The 8399-nt window shown below is 37.0% G+C and overlaps 1 protein-coding gene across 1 annotated transcript in view; it reads left to right on the top strand.

Annotated features, from left to right (window-relative positions):
- Window positions 1–3350: 3350 nt before the first annotated feature.
- Window positions 3351–8399, top strand: part of FSIP2 (fibrous sheath interacting protein 2) — an 88334-nt gene continuing 83285 nt past the window's right edge. The window contains exons 1-4 of the mRNA XM_006921460.1: window positions 3351–3449; window positions 3781–3906; window positions 7313–7474; window positions 8155–8244. Of these exons, the coding sequence (XP_006921522.1) occupies window positions 3351–3449; window positions 3781–3906; window positions 7313–7474; window positions 8155–8244 (477 nt within the window). The remainder of the gene's footprint in view (window positions 3450–3780; window positions 3907–7312; window positions 7475–8154; window positions 8245–8399) is intronic.

Here is an 8399-nt window from a genome sequence, read left to right on the forward strand (position 1 = left end):
TGGAAAATAAAAGAACATCAGTAGAGATTGGTCTAGCCAGTCCAACCAGTCCAGCCATCCCAGCTGAAGCCATCCTAGATAATCCAGCCCTTGCTGAGCCAGCCCAGCCAAAAGAAATGCCAGCCATCACAGAAAGTTGTGAGAAATAATAATTGTTTAAAGCCATTAAACTTTATGAATGGTTTGTTATGAAGCAAATACCAATAAATGTAGTCTCTAAAAAAATCTGTAACTTCATAAAACTTCAGATGCATACTCTTTTAACATTTCCAAGAATGCAGCAAACCCTTCTTTACACATAAACATCACAGATTCCTGCCTTCCTAGCCCCATTTTCCAACTGCTTCCCTTATAAAAAGAACTCACCTATTTGGGGGGTGGAGGTGAGTGTGTGTGTGTGTGTGTGTGCACCTACGCACACGCGCATGCATGCGTGTATGTGTGTGTGTGTGTTAGGAAAATCATTTATTTCCCTGGCTTATCTGTTCTGTCCAGAATCCAAGCTTGTCACCTAACCTTGTCAGCTTCACAATAGCAATCATTTCCTGCAACTCCATTGTTTTTAAAGTAGGTGAAATGAGGAAGAACCCAAAGTTATGACAACGTTGTTTCAAATACATTTTTTCTCCTTCATTCCAATTGCCTTTGACTCATTATTTCAGTACTTGATTGTTTTTTGCTTATGTAACTATATATTATGAAGTCTTCCAGGCCTCCAGTCTCTCCCCTAAAAATCCACCCTCCATATTGTCACCAGAGTAATCTTCCAAAATCAAAATCTTTCAGTGGGTTCTCATTCAAGTCTACTTAGCTAAGGACAACAAAAATATACTCAGGATTCATTAAATGCTTCCTAAGCACTATGTTAACTGCTGTGCATATAAAGTTGAATGAACCAATACCTGCTCTCAAAGAATTTCCATTCTGTTAAAGAAAGACTGACAAGTAAAGAGATATTTTTGACGTAATGTGAAAAGTCCTGTATGGAGGAAATCACAGAGGAAGAGAATTTGGCAAAAGCTTAGAATATCAGAAAGTCTTACCAGAGTTGATTAAAATTAGCCAAGCAATGATGTGCAAAGGGCTGCCAGGCAGAAGGAACAGCACAGCAGAGACACAGAGACTCAAATCAGCAGGCTCCATGTAGGGAACTAACTGCAATCAGTTCTGCATCATTCCAGGTTTAATTTTGAGAGGTGGTATAGGAAAGTTGTATCTTAGAAAGGGAGAAAAGGGCTGTGGTCAGTATTACGCTATCCCCCAAAGGTGTCTATATCTTAATTTCCAAGAGCCTGGAATGTTATGCTTCATAGCTAAGGGGAATTAAGATAGCTGATGGAATTAAGGTGGCTAATCAACTGACCTTGAAATAAAAAACTATCCTAGATCATCTAGATGGGCCCAGGGTATTCAAAGGTTTTTAATTATGAAAGAGGGAGGGAGAGGTCTGAGTCAGAGAGAGATTTGAAGATGCTACAGACTGGATTGCAGTGGGAGAAAAGGGAAGCTTCTAGTAGCCAGAAAGGGAAAGGACATAGATTGTGCCCTATAGCCTCCAGAAAAATGCAGTTTTGGCAACACCTTGATTTCAGCACAATAAGATTCAGCTCAGACTGCTGACCTCAATTATTGTGATGATAATACATTTGTGTTGTTTTAAGCCCCTAAGATTATGGTAATGACACAGCAGCAATAAGAAAGGAATACAAGGACCAGGTCACAGAGGCTGTTATATGTTTTGTGCTAAGTCTTCCTGGGGGCAACGAGGGGTTTAATGTAAGGTAGGGAAGTGGCATCAAAGATAAATTAGATAAAAGATGAATTGTTGGGATGAATGGTAGCAGGGAGATGTTATAAGGTATGGTAATCACATAGACCGCCCCCCACCCAAAAAAGAGTGGTTTAACTGGACGGATTAGGTGTACTGCAGAGATAGATAAATAAGAGAGGACCAACAAATTTCACTAATAAAATCAGTAGGACTAAGGGAGCAAATGAATGTGGGGAATAAGTGGAAAGGGAAATATCTAGGAGCATTTCTCAATTTTCAGCTTGGGTAAATAGTGGTATTGTCACTGAGATGGGAAATACAGAAAGAAGAATAGGACTTTGTTTTGTCCTGTTTTGGTGAAGGGGATGGGTTGAAATTTGAGTACATTGAATTTGAGATGATTGTGGGACATCCACACGGAGAGCTGGCAGTGGACTATATCCCATGGTTCAGTTTCAGATTTAGGAGTCCTAAGCATATGAGCAGCATCACAACAAATAAAGCAGATGTAAAAGTAGAGTGTATTGATTAAGAAACTGCCCCTGGGGACACGATTTAATAATGATTATCATTCCTTAACATTTTATTTTTTTAAAAAAGAGTCATTATTGGCAAGGTTGTTATAAAAATTAAATGTAGTGAGTATTTAGTACAGTAACTGGAGTTAGTAAATTCTCAATAAATGTTATGTATTATTACTAAATGTCCAGAAATAACAGAGAACAACAGTGGGCCAAGGAATCTGAAGGCTAAGTCCAAATTCCTGAAATCAGGTACAGTCTCTGCCCTTAATATACTCACAGTCTACTTAGCTCCTTGAAGAAAGGAGTCATAGTTTACTCCCTGCTGAATTCCCAGTGCCCAACTCAATGACTGGCCCAAAAGAGTCAGGCACTTTATAAATTTGGGCTGGATAGTAGAGAGAAGGAGAAAGAAGGAAATAGGAGAAACCATGGGAGGAAGAGAAGAAAGTGGAAGAGAGAAGAAGAGAGCTAGAAAGAAAGAGGAAGACTATAGGGAGATGGACAGGAGGAAGGAAGAGAGCCCATAAGGAAGCCGACGTATATTATGTGAGATGTGGAACGGTAAGCGGTTTTGGGAGCCTGGGACAGGGTGTGGACATAGTGTCCATGTAGAAAGCCAGATCTCTGGCCCTAGAATGAGCTGTACAATCACTCCTGGAATTTATTTTTAACCATAGCTCCTTGGAGGCCAGGAGAAATTAGCCAGCTATGTGCCAGCAAAGCTTTATATATTGTGATTTTGGTTTGGTTTGACTGAGGGGTGTTGGTTTCAGAGAGAAATTATATTTCAACTGTGGCCCTCTTAGGCCAGGCCCCTATGACTGTTTTCTCCATCTCTTGGAGCCCAAGCCTCAAGCACAAGGGGTCAACCCTATGAGGGCCCCGCCCTTCTGGGGCCCCTATGATCGGACTTGGAACGTCACGAGGGTGGAGCCTTGAGAACGCAGCATACTGGCCATTCCGGTCCGGTTGGGATCGAGGGACCACGAAGGGGAAGGGGTGAAAGCAAAGTCAAGAGGGGAGGGCGGCAGGGGATACAAGGACCCAGGTAGACTATGGAGTTGTACCTCAGCGCCTGCTCCAAGGCTGCCAATGTTGCTGCCACCAAGACAGCCACCAGCAGCCTGGCAACTGACACCCAGCAGTGTGGAGATGTGAGTGGCTAGAGGGCTAGTGTCACTGTCCTCCGCCGGCTCACCAGCCTGGTGGGGCGAGGCAGAGAGAGCCACAGACAGGTCTCGCGCTCCCTAACCATCGCGCCACGTAACCGTTGCTCTTCTGCTGCCTCGTGCGTCACAGCGGATGGCGGTGGCTGCAACTGGCTGGTGATTTGGAACCGAGAGGTCTTCAGGGCTGTCTAGCAGGGTGGGCCCCTTCGATTCTGACTGTAATACCCTTCTGTTCCTTAGGTTAAAGTAAGAGCAGATTAGCCTAAATGGGTAATGCCTAAAAGGAAAGGCAAAACTCACCAATTGTGTCTGACAGGGTGCGCACAAAACCCACTTTCCAGGGATCGGAGCGGCTCAACTACTGGATCTGCCTCTTGGGGTTAAGCTGCCTATGATCCCAGGAAGCAGTGCTTTATACTACACTACAAAGTTAAGTGAAAAGGTAAAGCAATTTTTTTGGATTAACGTTGGTTGTCTTTGCACTTTTCTTCTTGCTGTTAAAGTCAGGTGCTACATTATACAAAGTCCATTAATTTTCACTAACATTCACAGGAAAAAAAAATTAAACCTACATCTGAACTAAGGTATTGTTTAGAATGCATACCAAGCAACTTCATCTAGTATGGTTAGGACAGAATCAAGGGCTAGATAATTTAGATTCTTAGTTCTATCTTAATTTATAATTTATGGAAGCACATTAATTTTTTTTAAATAACACTTGATATATACCTATTTAGTAATATTTTATTTACTTAGAAATATGTTTGAAAGGTATAAGGTTATTGGTGTCAGCTGGCATTTAATTATATGTTATGATTTTAACCAATAATAACTTGGACAAAATTCTCATTACAGAACACTTCTAAATGATTTTGTTTTGAGCCTAATTTTATTTCACACACAAAAGTGAGAAAAAGGTAGAGCTGAAATAAGTTAACATGTTTAGTACTTTAACCTCATTTTAATGGAAGAAGGCTCTCCTTCCATGAAGAGACTTCATAATTTGCCCCATCCTTCCTTCCCAGTCTTTTTTTCCAACCCAGAGCCTCAATTTCTTCCAGTTAGGATCTTTTATACTTGCTCACACATACTATCTTAATGCTTCTGTGCCTTTGTTCATCTTGCCTCTCAAAGCTGGCATACTCTTTCTTCTCTTCAGTCTATGAATTTCAAGATTTTTTTTCTTTCAAGATTTTTTCCTAACTATCATAGCCCCTATTAGCTTGTATTTCCTTAGAATTTTCATTGCCCTTGGTTTGTATAATTTTACTCAACACTGTAATTCTATAATTATAATTTTATAACTTAAATCATACTGAGTAACAGTTTGTAGTTCTCTCAATCCCCTTCATGTGTTTAGTCCCCAGTGCTACCCCCACCCTCGAACCTCTCCAGTCCTTAACACAGTGACACTGAAGGAGGTTCACTACATTCTTTTTGAGAGGTTGCTTTAATTAACATTACAAAAAATTCTACAAGGAAGAATTCTGAGTGACTCCCTTACCCTTCTACTGTCTATGATATCATCAGAAATGAGTAGGGCCCCTTGGTATTTGATACTCGCCTAATAAATATGATTTCTTAGTAAAGTTTGTTTCTGGAAAATTATTTTTAAAAACAAATCCATTTTACTAGAATAGAGGGAACTAACTAAAACTATGTCAACCTCACTCAATGTAACTGGGCCTTTCCTAAGCATGCTTGAAACCTATATCATTCTTCTTTTGTGTATAAACTTAGCCTTGTCTTTCTTTTGTCTGTGTCCTCAAATATAGTGTTTGCTGTATTACTGTTTCCTCTGTCAAATATTAATTCACTTGTCAACTACTTTTTAAAAAGATGTTCTCTCTATTCTTTATTACATTAATTCTTCCCAAACTGTCTTCATTTAATTATAATTAGGTACCACACTATTTCCTTGAAGACTGAATTCATCAAGAGCTTACTTTTTCTTTCAGTACAAGCTCCTCAGTTGTACACTTTTAGTTTTTTTAAATTTTTTCTTAAAGAAAAATAATCATTTTTATTGATGATAGAAGGGTTACCCTGGCTCAGAAATGGATTTGTTTAAAAGATGTTCTTTGTTTATAAGTCAGTAGCCCAGGTTTGGTCTTGAGAAACATCTTATCATAGCTAAAAGTCAATATATAAAAGAAGTTGACAGCTATATGTCAACATCCAAAGGAGACTATCAGTCCAATCCTTGACTCATGAATGTTCGTTGTTTTCTTTACAGGAAAGATATGGGCTTCATATTTGGTCTGACTGAATTCTCATAGAATTTCATTCGTTGCCCTTTCAGGGAAACATTGATAAATAAGGAATTACACTTTATGATTTAGTCTCCTTGAGATTAAAGTCTGATGTTAAGCAAGAACAGAAATTTACCAAGGATGCTTTAAATTGAAAGAAAAGCTAGCACCCTATCAGGTTCCACCAATCTGCTCCTTTGCCCACATATGAAACACCCTCCCACCCACCTTGAGGGAGTTCTTTTAGGATTCCACCCAGCCAAGCTCCTTAGGGTTTAAAATCTGACTGAAGTGGCTACTGCCAGACAGAACAATGTAGAGGTCACAAGTTGGTACCTGCAGACAAATCAGGATTGTGGGGTCTCATAAACTGAATCAGGTGCCTGCAAACAGGGCACGTGCTCTCAGGTTTGCTGCATCTCCCACATATTTCAGTTGCCTTTCACTTAAGCCAGTTCCTGTTTGGCATTCTGTTGTTCTGGCTAACAACAACAACAACAACAACAACAAACAATAATAAGAAGAAAGAAAGACTATAAAGACATTAGGGCAACTTCTACACTGACTTCTGTCCTCCACTTTTTCCCTTTCCGAGGTTCTCTCATAATGCATTAACACCATCCTGCTATGGAAAAATGGACTAAAAACTCCCATTAAAAAAAAAAAAAGCCCTCTTGGGTACTATTTTAATTTACAAATAAAATTAAATAATTGAGCTGTTTCCTCTGAAGTAATAGATATAGAAACATGGCTATTAGCTGATACTTTCTCTCTTGTATACGTTAATGGCTATTGTATACGTTAATGGCTATTAGCTGATACTTTCTCTCTTGTATACGTTAATAGCTGATACTTTCTCTCTTGTATACGTTAATGGCTATTGTTTCTCTCTTGTATACGTTTGGTCTTTACACATATGGAGAAATCTCAATTCCTATCAATATCCTTTATAACTGGTTCTTCAATATATTGAACTTTATAATATACTTCTTAAATTTTATCCTGACTTGCACTCCAGAAATTGTTGGGTTTCTCATATTAGATAAGACCCCAAGATACAATAACTCTTTAAACCATCATCTTTAACATCTGAATTGTACTTTTATTTTTTTATAAAGTTGTTTCCATGAATCTTGGTGAAAGATTTTCTATTTTCATTTTCAGATTATTGGCGTATAATAGTCATAATTTATATTATCCCTTTATCCTTTGAATGTAGTACTTTGACCAGGGAGAGGAGGAAAATGGAGAATCTTAGTATTAGTTTTCTATATTTAAATAAATTTTATCCTATTCTCTTTCTTTTCCTCTCTTCGTTTCTACTCTGGCTCAAGGCCAGTGACTGATGGAAATCAGGGGAGGAATTAATTGAGTGAGGGTGGGTTATAAGAGTAATTCAGGTCAGCGGAGAAAAAAGCTAGGAATAAGCAACTAATGCTACTCAATCCAAATCTTTTTGTTGCTTGTTTTTTTAATTTCAAATTATTCTTACATGATTTATTTTTAATGAACATTCTAGTGATTTTAATAGGTTAATACTTAAAAGTGTAATTCATTAATTTTACATTTGTCATATTTTTAAATCTGTGTTTGCAGCTTTTTCGACCTTCTTATGGTTTTAACCTGACTGATCCTTATTGTCGACTTTTGGAAAACCAATATAAAAGTCTCCATGATCCACATTTAAGAGCATACTATAAGCGCAAAGATATCCTGAGGAGATTAAAGAAAGGTGGCTACATCACCAGCAATAATAAAGTGGGTTAAAGATTATGTCTTTTTAATCACCGTGATGGGAGTAGGGTATCACCTTTAACTGGGTCATGAGAAATAATGGAAAATTCCATAAATTACTTAGTATTTAGATCAATGGAAATTGGACAACAGTTGTTTATAAATGATACCACCTCATATCTTTTTCCTTGTAATATCAAAAGATGATTATCAAATAATTTGAAAATGTAAAGATAATTTCTCAACTGCATTATAGTCCTCTTTCTGTTTCTAATGGCACTGTATGCTTGTCAAGGATTATATACTATATACTTTTTAAAAACTTGGGGCAAAATTGGAACCTAGAAAAATCAGCTTGATAGAATCCTCATAGAACATAAGAATAGTCTTATATTCTAATTTGTATTAACATAATTATCGGTATTCTAATAACTGTAATTGTGTCATTAAATTTATTGTGTACTAAATTCCTTATCATAGCATGTCATATTAATAAGGTAATGAGATCTGAATAGAAATTCCTGTATTTTAACAATTGTAGAGATATTCTGCTTACAAAATTGTTAGCAAATTATTACTCTGAATACAAAAATGTTATCAAATTGCATATTATTAACTATTTTTCTTCCTGAAAGTGATTGCTATGATTTTTAAATTTTGTATTTATATATATATTTTTGCTATTGTTGTTTTGTTTTTTTTAGATTGTATGTAACTTGAGGGAATTGAATAAGTACAGAGAATATCTTACCAGTTTAAAATTAGACTTTGAAAGAAACTATATAAGAGAACAAGTAAGTTAAATACTTAAATTTGGTTTCTTACATAAGGTTTGGAAGAAAGTTTTATTTATATGCAAAGTATTTTCTTATAAATTTTTAACTTTAATTTTGACAAAATAATTAAATATTTTTTCCAAATGAAATTTAAAGCAAGAATAAATAATATT

This window comes from Pteropus alecto, unplaced genomic scaffold (assembly GCF_000325575.1).
Source record: "Pteropus alecto unplaced genomic scaffold, ASM32557v1 scaffold3, whole genome shotgun sequence".
Taxonomy (NCBI): Eukaryota; Metazoa; Chordata; class Mammalia; order Chiroptera; family Pteropodidae; genus Pteropus; species Pteropus alecto.